Below are 23,850 nucleotides of genomic sequence, written 5' to 3'. Positions count from 1 at the left end.
GGTATCAGTATCGGTATCGGTGAGTACCTAAACTGAAGTACTCGTACTTGTASTCAGTCTTGAAAAAACTGGTATCGGGACACCCCTAGATTACACCAAAGTCGAAGGGAAAGTACCAAGGATTGAACCAGACCGTCCAGCAGTATGACACTTAATACGAGAGAACAGTAAGCTAATGGTATATAATGTTCTTTTGTTGTTTCGTAGCTTGCTACTGTTGTTGTGTAGTTAAACTACATAAATTTACTCTCATCTGTGTGATGTAAGCCCCTCGGTCAATGAACAGGCCTTGCAGGGCAGGCCGGCCCAAATAGAACCACAGATCTTAAGATTCCAGAAATCAGGGTGGAACTTGGCCATAAGGGCTAAAGCAAGCATGTTAAACCCGGGTTTAAAGCCAAGTTCAGCAATTTTACTGGGCCTTGCAGTGCAAAAAGGTCTGTAATAGGTGCTTTTCGACTAAAAAGTCCCAAGTCAAACAGTTATAAGAACCTTTCGCACCACCAGTGGAAAACTTTGCTTGTGCAACAATCATTCGAGGGTCCACGTGACCACATCAATTATGAATGTGACCTTCAGCAACAACAATAACAGAGGGTTGTGGGTCTATGGTTTAAATTTTAATGCAAAGACTGAAAGAAAGTTACAAGGAGTTACAGAAAAAAACTCATACATCAGATGATTGGTTTGTGCTGGAAAAGTTCAAAAAGGCAACTCATAAAAGCAAACAATAGCGACAGCAATTTTTACTTTAGCAAAGTAAATGCAATTTTAATATTACAAGTGCAAGAAAAGTGTTTTATTTGCTCAGCCGGTCGATTTTATGGACTTATCACATCCCATCATGTCACTCAAGAGTCATTACTTACTCAAAAAGCAAAAACTAAATTACCAAATAAATGCCATTATGGGTTAGGAACGATAGATGGCTACAGCAAAACGTGAAGAAAAGGCAATTTTGTTACAAGAACTGTTAACTTATCTGTTGCAGCTTAAAAACACCTATTGTTACTTTTATTTCACCAACTATGCCTGCACTATATCTGAGATGTGTTTTCCTGTATGAACTGCCCCATTTTATGAACTTTATGACACCCAGATAACTTATCTCATTAAAAGGTTTAACAAACCCCAAATCCCAATTTAAATTAGCCACAGAAAGGGTATCATATCAAGTCACATACAACCCCTGGTGTTTTTTAGTTTTCCCAGACATAAAGTTGACTTTAAGCTACTCATACATTTCCATGAAAAGCATGCAAGTGAAAACATCAAACTCAACGGGATCGCCTTTGTTCGTGGGCTGCATGCTGGGTGGTGCCTGCTACCATCAGACACCAGGTTCTCAGAAAACTGCAATGCTGCTTTTCTATGCAGTTCTTACATTGTCTTGCTGTGATAAAACTTCTGATAGTCTTGACAAAATATGCCGCCTACCTGACAGAGCCAGTCTTTGCTCTGAGGGCATACTAGTTTAGATGCTGAATTCAAAGAGGCGAAGATGCCAGCACCATATTTGAGCCTATTTTCAAACTGGGGAAAAAAATCACACCCCATACAAGTAAGCTGATGCTGATTTTCCACTGACAAAGACAAGCCTTCAAATCTTCACAGTTTGATTCCGGTTAAAAAGGATTCCTGGATAATGCAAATATCTTGATTTTATTAATAATGCATTTAAACTGTCAGTTCTTAAAACACAAACGTGCCAATGTTTTTTTCATTGCACTAAGTTTCTTGTATGAATAAAATAAAGACTCACTTGATATGATTCAGAAAGTTGAAAAGTTACCTGCAGTCAAACAGTAAATAACCTGAAATATTCATGGACCACATGAGATTCAAAATATTATTTTGTGTTTTTTTTTTTTTTGCAGACATTTAAATTGAATCCAGCATTTGTCATATTTCTAACAAAAAAAAAAAACTTCTTTGTGTGTCTTTTACTACCACTGTCTTATCAGCCAAGCAACAAAACAACATCCAACACACTGCAGAAGAATGTTGCGTCAAGCAGGTATCTCTACCTTTCATCTATGTTATCCTCAAAGCTGCTGGCCATATTCGATATGGATTAAACCTCAGACATGATTGCCATTTAGAGAGGCAAATAGGCCGAGTTTAATCCTCATCTGCAAGCTTGGCCCTCGGCAAGGTAAAATAAGATAACGTCTGCTGCTTTGCTGTTGATGGGTGAAATGCAATTAAGACTTTAGCGTGGATGAATAACACAAAGAGGAGAGCAGCACTGAGAAGTGAGATTTTTGCAAAAGCTTGATACAGGATACCCCTGTGGTGATGGCTGTGGACAAAATATAGACATTTGAAAGAACAAATGAAACTAAAGTATATTTTAGTTCAAGTGAACAATATACCACAAGCACAGTGGGAAATTTGTAAAGTGCAGTACAGATAAGTTATATTATAATCATAAAGTTTTGAAAACTTTCATCAACACTTAAAACCTATCTGTGCAACAATAATGCTACATTTACACCAAACGTGTTTTGAGGATCAGGAGTGTCTGGTTTACATGCAAAGTCAACAGTGGAGCTAGGGGCGTCTAGAAGCCGAGCAGCACATCTGACAAGTTTTGAGCAGTACAGTTCGAAGCGGTTCCCGCGTTTTGAGCGTTTTCCGTGGGTGCGACACATGCAAAGTGTCCAATGCTCAAGTTGGAAAATTTGAACTTTTGCTGCTCGATGCATCGCATCAACCAATCAGAGAGACTCTGTTCAGTCGTACTGGTGACAAGCCAGAAATACCGGAAGCCCGGGAAATCATATCACACAGAATATGGAGGAGAAACTGATAGTCTGATCATTTATGAACATTCCAGTGTTCGTTAGCATGATAGAAATAAAAAAAAAAAACTTTGCCTGGAGGACAATTAGTGAGGAAGTTGGCATGTCTGGTAAGTTATCAAAACTAAAAAAAGGCTCCTCCTCTAGCACGTCTATGTTCACATCAAATGTATCTGTACTCAGAGGTGTGTGTTTTTGAGATTTTTTGAAGGCGTGCAACACGTTTGGTGTAAATGTAGCATCACTGCTTAAATTTTGAAAACTAGAATGGACCACTCTGGAAGCTGGGTGTGTGAAGCGCCTCATTTGCATTTAAATAGACAGCATCAAAACAAGTTCATCTGAGACACACTTCAGAAAACGGGTGAAAAAGGGGCTTGTAGAGTTACAGTAAGGCGCAATTCAGACCAAAACATTCAGTGCCGCTCTATATAGATCCCAACTGAATGATTTAAATGTGAAAAAGGATTTAAAAGTGTGATATGTCTCCTTAAGGACCTCATCAAGAATCTACAAAGGACATTCACATTTTACTGTTTCTTTATGGTGTAGAAGAGTCGTCACACAATAGCAATGTTTACATGCGCAAAATTCTTTGATCGGACTGAAATGTATTCCGATCAACTAATTTGAATGTATCGTTTACACGGACACAATCCGATCATGAGGAGTGTTTACACGATCCAGGCTTTTATTCAGAATAGAAGCACTGACATACACAGAGTTGTCAACTTTCCCTTAAAAAAACACAGAAGAAGAAGTTTTACTTCCATGATGAACATAAACAAACAGCTTCTGAGCTCAGAATTGACCTGCGACAGGTTTTAATAATGGTGGAGATGTTACTGCACTCCCTGATTGAGCTGCAGGTGATGCAGAGATTTATTTATTTATTTATTTATTTTTGGGCAAACCAGCGCACGCTGTGCGTCTTCCTTTTTATTGAATAAGAAAACGGGAGGAAAAGTTCTGTGCTGCTGGGAACTACAACACTGATGTTCCTCCCTCCACAAAAGAGCAGAAACCGGTGGATGAAAATCAGCAGACATGTGCAGTCAGGTCAGTTTTCCATAATCAGAATAAGATGATCAGATTAAGTGTTTACATGCACGTTGTTCGGATTATCAATCGGCATAAACCATCCCTCTCATTCCGATAACAAATTTATTCGGATCGCTCTGAATTGGATCAGAATAATCTGAATGGGGTGTTTACATGACACATTTTTATTCTGAATGGCTATTTAATCTGATTACTTATGTCCATGTAAACGTAGCTACTGTGAAGGAGGACTTTGAAACTTGAAGAGAAATTTAAAAACAGCAACGAAACAGCTACAAACAGAAAGACTACAAAAAAATTCACAACTCCAAACAATAACAATAGTTTCCTCCACTTGTCTCAGCAAAATGCACTTTTGAGATGCAAGTTTCCCTCTAACATGTAAGTTCTTTGTTGCAGTGGAAAAATGGGTTCTTCTTTATAGAGCACTTAAATGATGTATGTAAGTGACATTTAAAAGGTGAAAACAAGATGAGTACCTGAATCTAGAGTTAGATTCATAATGGAAGCCAAAAGTGGGCATAATATTCATGCAAATAGGTTGGTAGATAAAGTGTTCAGTATTTAGATAAAAGCCCAGCGATGACAGTCAGCCCCAAAACGTTTCATTATACCTGGTTCGAGTAGCGCATGCTGACATTGCGTTGATCCTGCCGCGGCACATATCGATGGATGGGATCAATGTCTTTGGGGCTGATTAGCTCATCCACTGGAAAGGTAAAGGACACAAAAACACAACTATGTAAATACAAACATAGTGCTTAAACACGCTTCTATAGGGAGAATAAAAAAGTACAAAAAAAGAACACTCACCTAAATGTACTACACAAATGCCAAAAATCAATCAAGCTGTGTATTTAATAACTGAATGAGACACATAGTACCATCTAACACTGACTTGTATGTGTGTAACAATACATCAATCCACAATATGTTGTTAAAATGATTAATGATTCAATTACATTGAGGCAAAACTAAAACATTGATCTATATTTTCATCATATGATCAATGTAGATCAATATCATATGTCCAGCTAACAATCACTTACTAAATGATTATGGCATTAGATGGGCATACACCAATCCCAGACTTGTGAATTGAATTTTACAGAAATTGTACCATGACAGACTTTGTGATATYGAGAAATATCATGTAAACAAACTATGATGTTGCTGATTTGCACCCCAACTGGCCTGGACGTACCTAGAAGCTTGGCGATGTAGTACATAGCCTGACCCCATAAGAACATCTTGCCGTCTCGGCCCGAGTTGCTTGGGAAACGCTTCTGGCTCCCATGTTTGTTCTGCTCGGCCTCCACAAAATCAGCTGGTACATAGTAGTATTTGGGAATCACAGCATGACCTGGAATAAGAAGAAAAAAAAACTACAGTGAGTTTTGTGTTCATATGGACTGCTTCTTCTCTGTATGTGTCCCTGAGAAAAAAAAAAATCAACATTAACTATAGATTATAAAGAAGACTGTCTACATGGAGTCTGCACTGGTGAAGCACAGGAAGCAGCAGCATCTTCCCACAGAACTTCTGCCTCGAAGTGTAATTTCTGAACCAATTTTGTACTTGAAAAGAACATCTTAACGCCTTGGCGAGCACAGACACAAAAATGGACCCGTATTAAGGGCTCTTTCAATAGTTTCACTAATGGTACCCAATCTTCTTCTTTACCCACTTACTGAAGAATTTTATCTTAAAAACAGGAGACAATTGAAATGTTTTATTAAAACCTGCAATTACTTGGGACGTTTTACTTTTACCAGACTGGCCTGCCAATCTACCGGAGAAAAATAATGAATCTGACAGCTTTGGGTAGTAATTAGTACAAACCAGAAAGTCTTATACTGATGGGAATAACACTGTATCCCTAAAAGTTTCTAAAGTTTTCTCAGGAGAGCTGTGAAACATATTTCTGCAACACTCAGTCAGAGTTCCAGCAGTTAACTTCGCCAACTTCTTGGAAACATCTCTGATAAAGGACAAAATGAGTTCATGCATGATACAGAAGTCGATTCTGTTCAGTGTTTAACGTCAACACAAAAGTGAACGGAGACCCAGACAGGAGCAGAGCTGTGTGCTATTTTAAAGTTCAGCTTTGGTTGATTGTCAACAGTGGGACTGAAATGTATTTCTCTGAGCCAGAATAACAAGAGAATAAATASAGTACATTCTTTCATTAAACCTGAACACTGTAATACACCAGGTAATACCACTGCCAAAAACATTATCTATCATATATAGGTGCCTATCTCAATGTTCTCTCTAAGATATTAACAAACAAACAAACAAACAAACAAACAAACAAACAAACAAACAAACAAACAAACAAACAAACAAAAATTAACTAACATTGTAACAGCTTTTTCACAGTGTTGATTTTGCATCATGTCCTGCCTCCTGAGCACCCTAACAATGTGCTAATCCAGATTGTCATCACTTAGGAGAGTGGAGTTGAGTGGATATATTCCTGTTGTAAATCACAAATGCACATGGACAACTGAGGAGATGGCCTTGARAACTTTTCCAACAATTATATGTTAAAACTCTCTAAAATGCTTTCAMATCACAGCTAAATTTCCTTCTCTACATTCCCATCCACAGCTTGATTAACTGCCATGGACACAGTCATGGTACTGATTAACTGGGACTGAACACTAAAACCTTTTAGCTTAAAAATAATATAACATGCCAATTTGCTAAAAACGTAAGAAGAAAAACAATACAACGCTCTTTAACAGAAACTTTGCCATACTATCACGCTTACATTTTCTCACAAATGTATACTATACTCGAAGTTGAAAAATTTGTGCCCATCTTTGCCTTATTGTGAAAAAAGACAATTAAAAATCATAAACAACTGGCATGACCCTAAATGCAGTCACATTTTTAGAATACAAATAATTTAATCAATTTTCAGCAATCTAAAAAAATAAAACTGATTTAGCAGGTAGTGGTGGTAGTTTACTGTTTGCCACAGTATAGCAGAATGCTGCAGATGCTTCCTTAAACCAAATGGAGCCCATTACTGCTTCTGACGACCACAATCACACATATGGCACTTGACTTTTCATTAGCAATATTAGTGAAGGAAAATAAATAAATACATAAACAGTGCCATTGTGTTTTCCTCTAAAGCCCAACCAATTAACTTGAGGGAGTTTGTTAATTCATACAGAACCAGTACAAAGGCTCTATGGAGACAACTTGGGCAGCTTACGTCTCACATCATTATCTTCTCTGCACTCCAATTATTCCTGTTCTACTGTGTGGGTGCCCCCCTCCCTAAAAAAGAGTCCCAGTTCTTGACACCAGTATTATTTGACTGTCTCCCCTCACAACAATGGCAGCAGGTGAATAGAAAAAGCAGGGTTTTTTGCCTTATAAGAAAAAGGTTGAGTTCATTACAAAGTAAAGTCCTTGTGAGGCACAGTCACAAAATGTGGTGTGTGAATATGTATGACAGGATTTAATAAGAGAAAGTTTTTCATCACTCAGGGGAGAGAGAGAGAGAGAGAGAGAGAGAGAGAGAGAGAGAGGGAGAGAGAGAGAGAATGATGGCAAAAGCTCTAAAATAAACCATGCTGATATTACAAATGAGACAGTTTTATTGCCTGTGTGTGTGTGCGTGTGCGTGTGTACCTTTCAGATTGCCCTTCACTCAAGAGCTGCTAAATTTGTGTGATAACTCACCCTCATAAGACCAGAAGATGATGGGTTCAAGGAGGTCCTGGTATTCTTTGACCTGTGCCTTATTTCCTCTGAACACCCCTGCAACAAACAAACACACACACACACTTTTATAGTTTGAAAGGCTAAAACATTCTATATGTCCTCTGCGTGTGTGTGTGTGTGTGTGTGTGTGCGCGCGCGTGCACGCGTGTGTGTGTTCCTAAATTACCAGATGTTGATTCAAGCACTTAGTATTTCTGAAACTTTGTGTGTCTGAGAGAGTGCATATCATTATTCGTGTTGTGAGGACCCAATCACAAAGGGTTAATGATGACTTTTTCGTCAGGAAAAATACTAAATTTACGAACTATAAATCATTCTATTTGAAACTGAAGACCTGCTATAAAGTAACAGACTTTCAGCATCTGCGGATACGTGCAGCTTAAAAGTCGACATCGGGGGACGTACAAAAAGCTCTTTGAAGACATCTGAATTTGTTGCGACTGTGCTGACTTTTCTGTGAACTTGGTGAGCCGTTGTGTGTTTGTTCAGAAAACTCTCAACAGACATGAATCTGCTTTGCATGCGTGGAACACCTCCACCAAGCAGGTACTTTGTGATCACATATGCAGTAAAAAAAGAAAATAAAAATCCCATTTTTWCTCRTCCATTGTCACCTTTGCAGTTCAAACCTAAAGTATTAAAGTCTCCATAAAATCAACTTTTAAGTGTTTTTGTATTACATTTTACAATTTCAGTCACAGTGATTTACAAGTATTGCGGGCTTTAGTACCATGAGGAACGTCGGGGTAAGCGATAAATGCTAAATCTTTTAGAAAATGAGTCTGCTAGCAGAACTAATAAAAAAAACTTAATCCAGACTCAAACTACATTTTAGGACCAATCTTCTTTTTGCAGACAGATTTTGGAGGTTGCTGACAAATGACCCAAATATACAGACCACTCTGCATTCAATCAACTGTCAACAATAATTGTGTATGCAATCTTCAAAAACATGATTTGTGAGGCTCACTGACATGTTACAGCGTGCTAGTTAAAGTGTCAGATTATCAGGAATAAACGACAGTTTATGGGAACCTGGCTGAGAAAAATGACGGGAGTATACAGTCTCAGGAGCGTTTGGGTAAAAATTGTCAAAAATAAATAAATAAAACGCTCCTGATTCTTTGAGGTTTCCAGCCTGCAGCTTCATGACAGACTTGATTGAAGCAAACCATGCTGCCAAGTCTTTAATGACCAAGTGAGACAAACAAGAGGAGCTAATTCAATAATAAAGTCAGGTTAATGAGACAGACTTGGCTGCCAAACCAAATGTTTAAGTGACAGCTGTAACTGCTGTGGAGATTAAAAATAAATAAAAAATCTTTCATGTAGTGTGAAGTAATACAATCTCAGAACTCCTGATGTTAAGACAAGCTTGTAATAAAGTTTGAACAATCTAACAATTTGATGACATTTTTTACATAAAGAAATCGAGACAGTCTAGATTTCTTGTTTGAACTAAAATTCAAGAGTACATGGTAGTGTGAAATATTTTGCTTGAAGAGATAGTATAAATCTTTTGAAAAGGGGTTTGAGTAAAGTTTATGAACAGTACAGCTTGCCTGTTGTAAATAGCTCTATAAAGCGGACATATTCAAAATCCTTTTTTTAGCCATTAAATGCATTTTGTTGTGTACTTGGCATCTCTACGGGTGCAGAAAAGTTTTATTTAGTCTCTCCCAGTGTAGCGTAGATATCTTTATATTTTGTTTGGGTCATATTTTTCAACCTGTTGAGTTTTCTTTATTTTCTATGACATTCTCTGAAGTATCATGTGAAATGATTTGCGATGGAACTTCTATGTGAGTTGTGGACTTAATAACTAACCAATTTCATCATCTTTATTCTCCTCTGGCTCTGGGTCAGACTCTGGCTCCAACATGTAAGGCTGGATGGACAAGTATTCCCTTGTTGACATATTTTTTATTTATTTGTAAATAAAATGTTTCTGTGCCACTATATAGTCATATCATTGCAATAAAACTAGAATGAATCGCTCTGGGTTTGGGTGTGTGCGGCCTCCATTAGGGGGTGGGTACATGTCCTGGACCTGGGGGGTATAGAGTGTGTATCGGGGGTATGAGTGGAATGTGGCGTCCTTGTATGTCTTTGACTGAGTGGGGGTGAGGATGAGGGTGGGATGGTGCGATTGTGTATGTTTGGGTATTTGTCAGGCTGCGGTCTGGGCTGCCCCTCCTGCTGGTTTATCTGGAGGCCCGCTGCTGCTCGGCCCCCCGGTGGGGTGTGCGGCTGGCCGCCGGCGTGCTGGGGGTTCCCGGGGTCTGGGGCTGGGCGCTGGGGTGTGTGCCGGCCTGGCCTGGTGACTGCCTGTTGGGGTTCGGGGCCTCTGGGCCTGTCGGGCTTTGGCCTGGGGGGGTGCGCCCTGGGGGCCCGGACCTCTGCGCCCTTTCCTGGATCTGCTTTGGTATGGCGGGTGCCGGTGGGGCCCATGAGTTTGTCGCTGCTGGCCCCAGGGGGCTGTGCATGTGGTCGCTGGGGGGACTCTCCCAGTTCTCTCCTATGGTCTGATCTGGGGGGTGGGTGGGCGGATCTTCCCGTGCGGGTGTCCCTTGGGGCTCTGCGCTCGGGATTCCTCTCAGGCCCTTGGACTCTGGTCTTCCCTATGTCTGCCTCRTGTCTTGGGGGTTGGGTCTCGGTCCTCCACAGTCACTATTAAATATTCCRTTGGAGAAATCTTGTATATAYATGCATGTTCACAACTGCTCACGAAGAGGTGCTCTGATCCGGGGGTTCTGACAGGGCACTGAGTGTGTATATATGTCTATGGGTATATACAGACAATATTTATGAATGTAGGCATGTATGTATGTATATCTTTATATATGTATGGGTATGTGTATATTTTTTTATATGCCTTCTATATATTTATCCATTTATTTTTCAGGTGAGCGGACAGATGTTGGGTGTGTGGTCCTGTGTTTTGTTGGTGTATATTTAATATAATCCTAATCGCTATTTCAGTCTTTCTATCTTTCTAATTACTTCTCTCTCTGTTTTTCTCTCTCTCTATTTTCTCTTCACAAAAAAAAACAAAAAAAAAAAAAMAAAACATAATGGTGTGGAGGGGATGGCTATGAGGGGGAAGGGAGGCCATCCTAAAAAAAAAAAAAAAAAAGAATGAATCGCTCTGGAAGCTGGAGGGTGGACAGGTGTGAAGCACCTAGTTTGGATTTAAAGAGACAGCCTCAAAATGAGTTAATCTGAGACACACCTCAGAAAAGGGGTGAAAGTGGGGCTTACAGAGTTACAATAAGGAGGAATTCAGACCAAAACATTGCAGTTCAACTTTATACAAACTCCAACTGAATGATTTAAAAGTAAAAAAGAAGGATTTAAAAGCATKATATGAGTCTTTTTATGACTTCAGGTTAATTTTGACAAGCTAAAGGCTAGTCTAGGCAGGAGTAAATCCAAAGTGATCTGCTGCCATTTAAAAAAATCTTTACCCAAATAATTAAAGAAATGTAAGGAAAAACTAAATTATATATCTTTTTATCATTTTTCATCTCCCAGCCTTAGGTATTTAAATACAATTATATGACTGGAACATCTCACTAAATAAGGTTTTTTATGTATTTCTTAGTTCAGTTTAATAGTTTTTTTGTCTTCAAAAGCTTATAAAGCAAAGAAAACAAAGAAGAGTTGAGATATATTGAGCCCTGAATAGCTTCTGTTACAACTAAAAACAATGGCTAAGCCTATATGAAATAGAACGTCAGTCGAGCTTCAACAGGTATGTTTAATATATGCATGCTTTATTTTTTCAAGAGGGTTAAATCTCTGTGAATTTTATCTGCCCATTTTCTTGAGTACATATGATGTAAATCAAATATTTTACTGATGCCTCTTTCATTCCTTTAAAACCTGGCAAAGAGCAAAATGTAATCTTCTGTCAAATGCTATAAGCATGTCTTGTCCTCCTGAGTCATCATAACCGCAACAATGGATCGAATGAGGCTTACCGTCAATCATCATGTAGATGAAAAACATGGGAAACTCGCACTCGATTCCATCAAAAAGCTGGAAAAAGACAGAGGGAGAAGAGGAATTACTGCTTTTTTTGATTCGTAAAGAACAGAGCTCGAATTTCAAATGACAAAAGGCTGAACTTCAGAAACCTTATCATGAAACAAAAAAAGCATAGAGAAAAGATTAAAAAAGGAATGACAAAGCATAATAAATATATATTATTAATGAAACAAATATCAATGCATCATAACAAGATCAGTCATTTGGTAAAATACTTTGAGGTTTGTCAAACTCCCGTAGAATTTTTGCAGTTTTTCTTATCAACGTCTTTCAGTAAAATAAAAGAAGTAAAAATAAATGTCTAAAGGGATAGTCTGTTCATTTGATGTTCTGTCAAAAAYGTATCAATAGTTAGTATCTTATCTTATATATTATCAGCCATGACATAATTCACAAAATATGCAGTGTTAAGATGTTCTTGATATAAATAGCTGACCAGATTCAGTTCTTTACAATTTATAAAATATTTTTAAAKGTTTATATTATATTTATTTTTAGCTCTGTTGTGGACAATAATTTGGAACATTGCATTTTAAGATTTTTATTTTAGAAAAACATGCTGTTATCATTGGGAGTTTTTTTTTCCAATAATATTCAAATTATACTTGACCATTTGATGACTTGAAAATTATGATAACATTTGCATTAGAAAATTCAAAAACATTTAATTTGCATAATAATCTGGAATGCAGTGCATGTGTATTAAGTTTGACATTTCTTTGAGCAAGAGTTCTTTTATAAGCTTGGGAAACAGCTCAACTTGGAGGAAGACTTCTGTCCTTTTCTTTATAATCTGCTTTCTGTGACTGATGTTGCTACTAAAAGGTACTTACTACTGATAACTATCCGACAGAACATTGCTTCAAAAAACACCAGACTATTGATTATTGGAATGTATCTGCTTAGYTCTCAGATTTTAAAATCTGAATTTTGATATTTTCCTTTTCATTCAAATGACCCATTGTTTTTTATTTTTATTTTAGCCATCTAGAAGTGGTTGTTGTTCAGATGTACCWCTAGTGCCCTTGAAAGAGTCGCACAGCTGTATTATGATGGTGTTAAAGAGATATAAAAAGTGTTATATGGAGCTATTATGAGGAAGACAACTGCAGGTCTAAATGTGAGCAAGTTTATGATACAAGGACAAATAAATGAAGCACTCTGAGGGCTAAGACAAAGCAGAGGCCTACTCTATGCTTGTAGGTGACTTAAAGAGAAGTCCTCTCATTCTGCAAGAATCTTGAAAGCAAAAACAACTGATAAACACTAAAACAAGTGCAGAAATTTGCAATGCAGAAATATACACATGAGAAGTTTGATAAATGTTCTTAAACCAAGAGTGTTTCTTGTGGTTTTAGGTTTWAATTAAAGTTATTCCTGATACATTTTGGGGCCCGATGACATAATGATTTTCTGTCAACTCGATGCAAAGACACCTAAAGACAGCATGTTGCTGAAGGAGAGAACTTTCCAGAAAAAAAAATCACTTTAATAAACAACCTTGTGTGGCTTTTTTCAGCTTTTTCTTATCAGCAGACTTTCTATTACAGTCACRCCACAGGGCCTGCTAAAGTTATTCATGATTTGTCAGAGATGCTTTTAAAATTGGGATCACGTCTTTAAAATCATCATACTTATCTTTATGTTTGCATGAAAACAGCTGGATAAAGCTGACGTGATTTTCTATGAGCCAACAGAGTTGATAGAAACATATTTTTCTAGCATTCTTTCACTGTGTTAATGTACTTTTTTGTAGGCACAGCACAAGAACTGCAAGCTTTTTTTGCTCAAAAAATCTAAAAGTCAGACAGAAAAAAAAATAGTTGTATGCTTTTATAATTACACCAACAGGCACAGAATTGAAGCTTTCCAAAGGAGCGGAAGAAATGAAAAGAACATGCACTTGTTGAAAGGTCATTTGATTGCATTGCAATGACTACAGAATCAGATCAACTGGATAACAKAGTTGATTGGGGGGGCAGTGACCCTGTTGGTCTGATGTCAGGGTGACATACAGTTGAATCCTCTACTGCATCAAGTCAGCTGACAGCTGGAAGTGGCCCTCCAGATCTGGCAGATCTCTAGGGTAAAACATGAGGATGCAGCATGTCACTGATGTACTGATGTAGTGCTGTGCTGTCAGGTTTCTCTGAATCACTACTGAGGTGACCTGGCTCTCCACAGCATGATGCCACAAGTAACTCAGATGTGTCGCTTCCACAGCAATAACAGGATTAGTCTTCCCTCTTTGGTCCCTTGATATTTGCATACAATGGTCACACATGGTACACAACCAAGAATCATCACCGTACATGATACAACACTACTCATCATCAGTCTATGCCTCCTGATTACAGAATTATTGTTAAAAGACAGCTTCCTTAAATGAAGGCAGATCGCTCTGCAATGCCAGCCAAGGTTTTCAACAAAAATCTTATGTGATCCATTTGCGCTCAAAGTCTGTTTCTGGAAGGACTCTCAGCAGCACCAACATTCAACATCTGTAAAAAATGACTAAGTTACAGCCATTTTTGAGTTTGCTAAGGTCAATAAGCTGCTACAGCTATCCTGACTTGGATTACCTCCAATGTGAATCATTGGTAGACAAATGCCCAATGATAATTTTATTTGAATTTTATTAAAGAAGACATATCATGCTTTTAAACCCTTCTTTTTTCGCATTTAAATAATTCAGTTGGGGTCTATAAAAAGTGGAACTGTAATGCTTTGGTCTGAATTCCACTTTAATGTAACTCCACAAGCCCCTCTATCACCCCTTTTCTGAAGTGTGTCTCAGATCAGCTTGTTTTGACGCTGTCTTTTAAAATCCAAACAAGGTGCATCCTACTCCGGTCCATTCCTCTTTGATAGAGAGGTTTATGGCTATATATAGTGGCAAAGAAACTTGGAAGACTTTTCCATACAGCCTTAAGCTACAGTCACACCAAACGTGTCTTGAGCATCTAAAACACGCCCAACACCTCAAGTTAGACACGCTACATTCAGACCGGGACTGAGAGTAGATGCCCATCTGAAGACGGTTTCATGGGAGGAGTGTTTTGGTTTTTTTCCAGTCTGTCTTTAATGGTGGATAAAACAAAGATGAAATAAAGAAAATGTCTTTGTTTTATTTACTGAGAGCAAGCGAACATTGTACTCACCAGATAATTAATTCACCAGATAATTTAGGGGCGGTCTGTTTGGTGAGTTTCACTACTCCAGTAGCTGTGAGATGACAAACTATTTTTGTCCTGAGCCCAGTTTAACACCRCGGCCAGTTTAACAAGCCACTGACCCGCATCGGTGCTAATATCTCCTGCCAGAACACCAACTACAGATGGTCGATTTCAGATAAAGATCTCCGGTCCGTCTGTTTCAGGTTAGTGGGCAACATTCAGGAAATCGTCGTGGAAAAAACAAGTCTATCTAATTGTTTGATGGGAGCGTTGAGCAGCAAATGTTCCAATTTTTCAACTCGAGCATCTGCTGCTTTGGACGCACCGCATGCACGTCAAATGCTCAAACCACACCTGCCGCATCATTGCACGCCGCGCTAAATGTGCGTCCACCATAGACTTTGCATGTAAACTGGCCGCTCCTGTTGCTCAAAACGCATTTGGTGTGAAACCAGCATTACATGTTGGAGTCAGAATATGACCCAGAGTGAGAGGAGTATGAAGATAACAGAACTGTATTTGGTAAGTCCATGCTTTATTTGGCAATCCCATCGCAAATAATTTCATGTAATAGTTCAGAAAACATCACAGAAAACAGACAAAACTAAACGGGGCCAGAAAGACGACCCAAACAGAATATAAAGATGTCTACACAGCACCGGGAGAGAGAAAATGAAAGTTTTCTGAACTCCTAGAGACCCCAGCTAAACAACAAAATGCATTTAACGGCTAAAAAAGTAGACTTGGCATTATATGTCCCCTTTAAATTATGCACTAAAAATTACTCCAAGTGTTTCCACTCGATCTAGCTGAGTAAATGTTTGTGTAAATCATGTTACCTTTACTCAACTTGGTTGAGTGGAACCACTTGACATAACTAAGTAAATTCAACAAATCATTTTTTGAGTGTGTCCTGTGGTTTGAAAGATATTTTATTGATTTTTATTTATATTTTTATTTAAATATTTTTGATGTCATTAAATTAAAATGTTTTTAAAACTAATGTGCAATCATTTACCATATACCACTGTGAATAAATTGTTTGAGTTGTTTGCACTAAAACAACACACCCAGACACAATGTTGTTACATTTAGACTCGGCCCAGGGCTGTGAAGTGATAACTTTATGTGCGCAAATAAATATTCAAGTCTGAGAACTGGATTGGCTTCCTGCATTTAATTTGAGCTCCTAATTKAACTAATTTCTCTCAGGTTTGTGAGATATTCTGCTAACAGACATACATAAAACAACAATACGCAGGTACACAATTTTACAAATAGTAGCTATTTCTGGTGTCAGGCTACAATGAAAAGTCAGACAAACAAATTTTGTTATAAATAAATGACAAATTATCCATTTAAAGTTGTAATAAGATAAAAAAAAACAAAGCAGCAGACAGTTTATCAAGCTATTGTTGATAAGCACAAACCTCAGTGCACAGCATGTGTTTGTGTGTGTGTGTGTGTGTGTGTGTGTGTGTGTGTGTGTGTGTGTGTGTGTGCGCATGTACATGTCAGTCCATCTATCTGTGACTGCGATTTGTCTTGATTATCTTTGTGACCCTCTCTTTGTCAATAGGCCTCACACTGATGGAAGATAACAGAGATTAGATCCTAATGAAAAAAACAAATGCCTAATGGAGCTGACACACATTCACATTCAGAAGCTGCTGTCACTATCGCTGAGCAGATCCCTCTGTCTGAATGTGCGCCTTTTAAATGGTTTGTGTCTTCATGCTGTGATTATGCAGATATGCACCGCCTCGATCTGTGTTTCACAGCAGAAAAAAAACACGAGAGAAGCAGTTGAAGCCATCAGGTGGTAAGAGACGGAGGAGGGGGTGGAAAATGATAGACAGAAACATGCATTGATATATACAGAAGCAGGAGGGGGGTGTTTTCTTTAGTGGCTGAGGTGGGTGGGGGGGGGGTGTAATAGCATTGGGAAAAGCTAAGGTAGTCACTCAATGAGGCCTGTGCTGTTTTTTTTTTTTTTTTTGCTCTTTTAGGCTGTAAACATGCAGCGCTCCCTTGTGTTTTGTGCTTGAGTGGCTTGACTGATTGGTGAAACTGTCTGTCACACAGGTTGCTGCTGCTCTCTGTCAATGGTAAGCAGACAGGAAGCACAGAGGTCTGCCCTGCAACGGATTCTCTTTTAAACACCAACAACAACTTCAATCAATGTCATCTGCAGGGACACCTGGTCAACCTGCGCCCTCRTTTTCCTACAGACGGAGCCCACTCTCTGCAACACTCCAACCCCTTTCTATCACTCTCTGTGGTGGCTTTGTCAAAGCACATAAAACTTCACCCATTATATTCTACGGAGGCCTACTCTTTTTGTGTCGCTTTTAATATGGTATGTATCTACCGTGAGAATTTGTATTTTCTATTTAAAGATTGTATTAATATTCTCCAAGTTTCTGTTTCAATACACAAAGCTGGAAAACCGTAGTCTTGTAATCTTCATTTTCTTCTATAATAAATATATGGCACTGTTTTCACTCATATAACTGGATTCCTGTCTACAGTTTCTGATGATGGAAAAGTAAATATAATACCAGGAGTGAGTAAAACAGAAATGGCAGTGGGATGGCTTCATGAAACTTATCTGGGATCAGTGTCTTCCACAACAAATCTCTGGGCTTGTTGGTGGGAATGAAGGTGGCAAGGAGCCTGAAGTACTGCTTGGTAATTCTGCGCCTCTGAGTCTTTTTATCCTATTAGCTGTAGGATTAAATGAAGCTAATTGCAAAGTGGTTTGGAGTCAGTGCCTTGTGAGTGCCCACTTTGGAATATCAACAAAGCACATCCATCGTCTGTGGTTTATTTAAATTTACTTTTTGGATCAGCCAAAACTTTCAGCCACATACATAAAAACTCTTGCTAATAAACCTGATGACTTTCAAACCCTCTGTTCATGGAGTGCAGTTCATTAGTTGGAGAACTGAGTGACTTTTTAAAAACACATGACACAAATTAATAGCACTTGATCACAGTGAAAAAGTCAGAAATGTAGCACACTAATTCCTCAAAATAACATTTATAAATGCACTTTTTAAAGGTAATTCTGACAAGCAAAAAATGCATAGAATTTTTTTAATTTTTTTATAGAGGTCCTGTTAATATGAGGTTTCCAGTGGTGGACAGTAGTCCCCTAAAGCACTAAAGGGAAACTTAGAACTCTGAAAGACCCACTTATCTGCAGGTTTTCATGGCAGACAATTGACTGGAACTACAAACATAATGTGCAAACCTGATCTATCAAAGTCAATGAAAACAGAGAGGAAGTGACCTAGCATTAGCTTCAGTCAAATCGTTTTGGCCTTGTGTGTTTGAAGAACATGATGCCTTGCAGGACTTCCAAAAAACATAGATGGTAAATGGTAAAATGGCTAATAGCTTGAACTTATATAGTGCTTTATCAACTCCATATGGACCCCAAAGTGCTTTACACTTCAATCATCCATCCGTTCACACACACATTTACACACTAATAGTGATAAGCTACATTGTAGCCACAGCTGCCCTGGGGTACACTGACAGAGGTGGGGCTTCCATGCATCGGCACCAATCTGACCACCATCAGTGGAGATCGTTATGAATATTTCAATTCACAAAAAATCAGTGCAAATCCAGAAATCTCAAAATGTAAATACCTTTAGCCCTCCTGACAGAGAAGGACAGAGTTTTTAAATCAAACAGACTTGAGTTTTATCTGACTTTGTGTTTGCAGAGTTCTCGCTCACTCCCCATCAACCCCCCCCCCCCCATCAACCCATCAGTGCTGATTAATTCAGAGAGGGTAGCTCTGCAGCTAAAGCAATGATTTGTTTAGCACTAAGGGTCCACCATCTGATTCACTCTTGCTATGCTCACTGACCTGATTATGAAGTGAATGCACGTTAATGTCATTTCACAAGATTTCAAGGGGATAAGCGAAAGGACAATAAAATCATGTATGTACGGTACATATGCATGGGCACACATACTGATAAGGTCTGCCTCACACACGTACACAGCCACGTCGATCTGGGGTGAAATATATGAGGGATTAAAAACAAACAAGAAAGGTTAAGTCACAAGCTGAGTTCTTAGCAGCATCTTAGAGGATTGTACCTTTACAGGATTATACCTTTCTAAAGGTTTTCAAATCATAAGCTCATTTAAGATAAACTTATTTATCTAATGCTTGCCATTTTTCTGAAGTAAAATGTGTTTCCTAGACTGGAACTCATGTAAAAGCATCAGTCCTCTGATTAAATTAAAAGAAGGATTGGTACCAATTGCTCGGGCCAATATACTAAGAAAAGAAATGTTGAAATTTAAGAAGTAAAATACCAGATTTTATTTTTCATTTTTTAAATGTATGGTGTGTGAGAGTGTGAGTGTGAGAATAGAGGTACTGTATATTATCTCTTTTATAATAAAATCACATTTCAAATTATATTTATTTATTTAAGTATTTATTTATTTATTTATTTATTTCAAATTCAATTTTGCTGAAGGCTGTGGGAGGGCTCTTGAGTAAGAGAAGACAGGATCACTTTCATAAAAAAAACCTTTCATAAAGGCTTTATTTTGTGCCCTCTTACTGTGCATTTTCCTAATGGAAACAGTGGAAACACTTGTGTGGAGCATAAGGGTGGTGAAGGTTGTAGCTATCAGGGTTACTTCATATTCATATATGTGGACATGGGCTGACCTTGGAATCCTCCCAAAGGAGCTGGAAAAGGCAGCTGTGAAAAGAGCTGCCTGGGACACCTTGCTTAATCTGTTGACTCCACGACTTGATTCTAGAACATGATTGATGGACTGATTGCGGGATTAGTTGATTGGTTGAAGGATGGATGGATGGATGGATAGATGGATGGACGGACGGATGGGTAGATGGATTAGCTGATGGACAGATATATTGATTGGTAGATGGAATAATGGATTGACTGATTGTAGATTGATGATGGACTGATTGATTGATGGACTGACTGGGGGATTAGTTGATTGGTTGAAGGATGGATGGATGGATGGATGGATGGATGGATGGATGGATGGATGGATGGATGGATGGATGGGCTGATGAACAGATATATTGATTCGTAGATTGAATAATGGATTGATTGATTGATTGATTGATTGATTGATTGATTGATGATGGACTGATTGACTGACAGATGGATTGGTTGATTGCTGGAAGGTTGGATGGATGGATGAATTGAAGGATGGAAGGATGAAGCCTTAGGCCTCATTCCATACCAAAGAAAATGACTTAAAATCTGATATACAAAACCTGATACCACAGTGGACAAATTAAGAGGCAGGAAACTATTATATTTATTTACAGATCAAYCTTCCTCTAGTCGCTTTGTTGCCCTATTTTGTTGATGTAATCAGAGTACCTATCAGTACTGGTTCAGACTGACTGAAACATGTGCATAAGTATTAACTAAGAAGTAAAAACCCATAGGAGTAGAAGCACATAATGAAATAAAACGGAGCGATACAGAGCTCCACCAACACACCTTCATTTCAGCAGGTTTGTAGTAGCGCCGATTCTTGTCTTCGTTTGCAGTGCGGTAGCCATCACGGAGGAACCGTTTAAATCCATACTTGCCCCATAGTTTACGGACAATCTTGTCGAGTGTTTGAGTGTAGAGAGCATCATCGTCGACTGCAAAGGCAGGATAACTGATGGTTGGAAGCAAGGCGGCATCTGTGTTCTGCCAGGAGAAAAGATTTACATTAATGGTCCGTCATATTATCATTTTTTGGACTCTGTTACATTACTCACCAAGTATTATAATGTAGAACAGAATAACTTTAATAAAGTTTAGCATATACACCAATTTATTCTACCAGACCCTGTCCTAAATAAGTGTAGATGCTTTCTAGCAGCATGGAAATGAGATTGTGTGATCACAGTAGTAAGTACCACTGCAAAGGTTTCTTTTAAACTGAAGCACCTTCAAACTAAATTGCAACTGAATCCAACATTAGGAAAACATACTCCTGTTATGTTTGAGAAGCTAGTATGACTGGGCATGTAATAATCTTATTTCATTTTTGTTTGGCTCACTCAATTAAGCAATGGAAATGAAAGCTATTAGGTCCCAGCTTCACAGCAAACAGTTATGAATATTTTGACTTTTTCAGTGAAGAGCTATTTCTAAAAATAAACCCCTTGTTTTCCATATTCTGTGAACTCTGCTGCGTGGACATAAAATAATATCGCTGTCTTTCTTTCTGACACACTTTTACAAACTTACTCAAACACCAGCAAAGGATGCTTTTTAGTTCAGAATGTGATTGACTGATATCTGCTTTTGTAGGCGGCACATTATTGCAGCGTTAAGCTAAAACTTCAAATTCAAACACTTGTATTAAGATAGGTGATAGTTGCAGATGAAATATTTGCAAAATGTGAACACAGAAATTTATTTCTTTGACACATTACAAACAGTAGAGTGTATTGCTCTCTTGATGTAGACTTACGTTTTTGCTTCACCCCTCACTGATTCTTTTAGTGTTTTTTTACGCCAGTCTACTATGGCTAAAAATGCTCTTCTGATTGTCTAATTATACTCGCTCAAACTAAATGGCTGCTTTTCTGCTTGGCATATTCTCGGCAGACATGCACGCACACAGTCAGGCTCACTAAAGTCTCGGCAAGAAGTGAAGAGAAAAGCGGGAACAGTCTGTCGTCTCTTTGTTTCTCTCATTTTCTGTATTTACCATTCTACATCTCTATAGCTGCTTTTCCCTTGTCTTCTTGGTGCTGAACTATCAGCACAACAGGTAATGTAGTGACTGAGCCATGAAAGAAATCCATTGTTGTAGTGATGAAGTGTCCACTGATGCAATAAAATGAGTCTGTGGCTTGTTAGATGTGTGCAATTAACCTTTGACAGACGTGTGGAAGGTGACTATTTAGTACAGAATCTGCACACAGCTGGCGCTCCCAAAAAAAAGTCTGAATAAGCAGGTGCTGGTTGCAGCAAATGTACAAATATGAGCACTGTAATTGCCCACCGCCAAAAGTAAAAGGCCAATAATATTTTAGCCTTTGCCAGCTTGTGCGTACGTTTGTCTTAAAATWGCTAAGGTTTGATCAAAACCTCATGAGATAACATTTGTTTAAAACTCAGGCATTAAAAACATCAGACAATGTGCAATCCTTCTTGAAACTTTATGAAATATAAGCTTGAATCCCCCCAAAATGCTGATGTGCAAATTTATTATTATATCTAATATTCAAAATTGATGTTCTAAGATATCATACACACATTATATATACACTCATCGGCCACTTTATTAGGTACRCCTTGCTAGTACTAGGTTGGACCCCCTTTTACCTTCAGAACTGCCTTAATCATTTTCTTTGTGTCTTTTGAGTCATAGATTCAACAAGGTACTGGAAACATTCCTCAGAGAGTCTGGTCCATATTGACATGAARGCATCACACAGACGCTGCAGATTTGTAGCTGCACATCCATGACGAGAATCTCTCGTTCCACCACATCCCAAAGGTGCTCTGTTGGATTGAGATCTGGTGACTGTGGAGCCATCCGAGTAGTGAACTCGTTGTGTTCAAGAAACCAGTCTGAGGTGATTCATGCTTTATGACATCGAGTATTATCCTGCTGGAAGTAGCCATCAGAATGTTCACTGTGGTCATAAAGGGATGGACATGGTCAGCAACAATACTCAGGTAGGCTGTGGCATTGWCACAATGCTCAGTTGGTACTAATGGGCCCAAAGCAAGCCARGAAAATATCCCCCACACCATTGGACCACCACCAGCCTGAACCGTTGATACAAGGTAGGATGGATCCATGCTTTCATGTTGTTGATGCCAAATTCTGACCCTACCATCTGAATGTTGCAGCAGAAATCTAGACACATCAGACCAGGTAACATTTTTCTAGTCTTCTATTGTCCAGTTTTGGTGAGCCTGTGTGAATTGTAGCCTCAGTTTCCTGTTCTTAGCCGACAGGAGTGGCATCAGGTGTGGTCTTCTGCTGCTGTAGCCCATCCGCATCAAGGKTTGACGTGTTGTGCGTTCAGAGATGCTCTTCTGCAGACCTCGGTTGTAACGAGTGGTTATTCAGTTACTGTTGCTGTTCTATCAGCTCAAACCAGTCTGGTCATTCTCCTTTGACCTCTGGCATCAACAAGGCATTTGTGCYCTCAGAACTGCTTCTCAYTGGATATTTTCTCTTTTCAGGACCATTCTCTGTAAAYCCTAGAGATGGTTGTGGGTGAAAATCCCAGTAGATCAGCAGTTTCTGAAATACTCAGACCGGCCCGTCTGGCTCCAACAACCATGCCACGTTCAAAGTCACTTAAATCATCTTTCTTCCTCATTCTGAGGCTCTGTTAGAACTGCAGCAGATCATCTTGGCCATGTTTCCATGCCTAAATGCACTGAGCGCGGTCATGTGATTAGCTGATTCCACATTTGCATTAATGAACAGTTGGACAGGTGTACCTAATAAAGTGGCCGGTGAGTGAAGGGCTCGACACACAGGAGGCGACGTTGCTCGCTCTCCATTYATTTCCTATGGAGCTTGTGCAATGAGGCGACAATCGCTYKYCCTCCTCCAGCTAAGCGACTGGCGAAAATCGTGCATGTGAAATTTTGCACTCGTACACCTAGACGTGCACACTCAAGCTTGCGAGAAGAYATTTGAAAGTTGAAAAATGTTCAACTTCTGTCGCTGTCATTTAGCGTACAACCAATCAGCGAGGGTTTCATTGACTGACCAATTAGCGGAGAGTATGCTACACACTGCAGTTAGCTAACACATTCACCAAGTGATTACTAAAAAAGGCAGCTTTGTGGGAATTTGCTGGTGCCAGGGTGAAGTTATTCGGTAACTTTGTCCTCATAAAATTGTATCTTGGTGTGCATTTGTTTTTGAATATCATTAGCATCGCAAGATTTGTTTAATTTACACGTCCATAATGCACACCCCCTTTTTTGTGAACCACCAATAACCTTTACAATATGCAGTAG

The 23,850-nt window shown here is 38.8% G+C and overlaps 1 protein-coding gene across 1 annotated transcript in view; it reads right to left on the bottom strand.

Moving 5' to 3' along the window:
- The window catches only part of phkb (phosphorylase kinase, beta), a gene marked incomplete at its 5' end in the record, with an annotated part of 79,801 nt that extends 59,248 nt beyond the window's left edge, over positions 1-20,553 (bottom strand). Inside the window, 5 exon segments of the mRNA XM_014018007.1 lie at positions 4,481-4,575; positions 5,071-5,229; positions 7,569-7,646; positions 11,594-11,651; positions 20,356-20,553. Coding sequence (XP_013873461.1) covers positions 4,481-4,575; positions 5,071-5,229; positions 7,569-7,646; positions 11,594-11,651; positions 20,356-20,553 — 588 coding nt within the window.
- Positions 20,554-23,850: the final 3,297 nt, after the last annotated feature.

Source organism: Austrofundulus limnaeus, unplaced genomic scaffold, assembly GCF_001266775.1.
Source record: "Austrofundulus limnaeus strain Quisiro unplaced genomic scaffold, Austrofundulus_limnaeus-1.0 Scaffold180, whole genome shotgun sequence".
In the NCBI taxonomy this organism is placed as follows: domain Eukaryota; kingdom Metazoa; phylum Chordata; class Actinopteri; order Cyprinodontiformes; family Rivulidae; genus Austrofundulus; species Austrofundulus limnaeus.
Note: the sequence above shows the minus strand (reverse complement) of the source record. Positions and strands in the feature narration are given on the sequence as shown.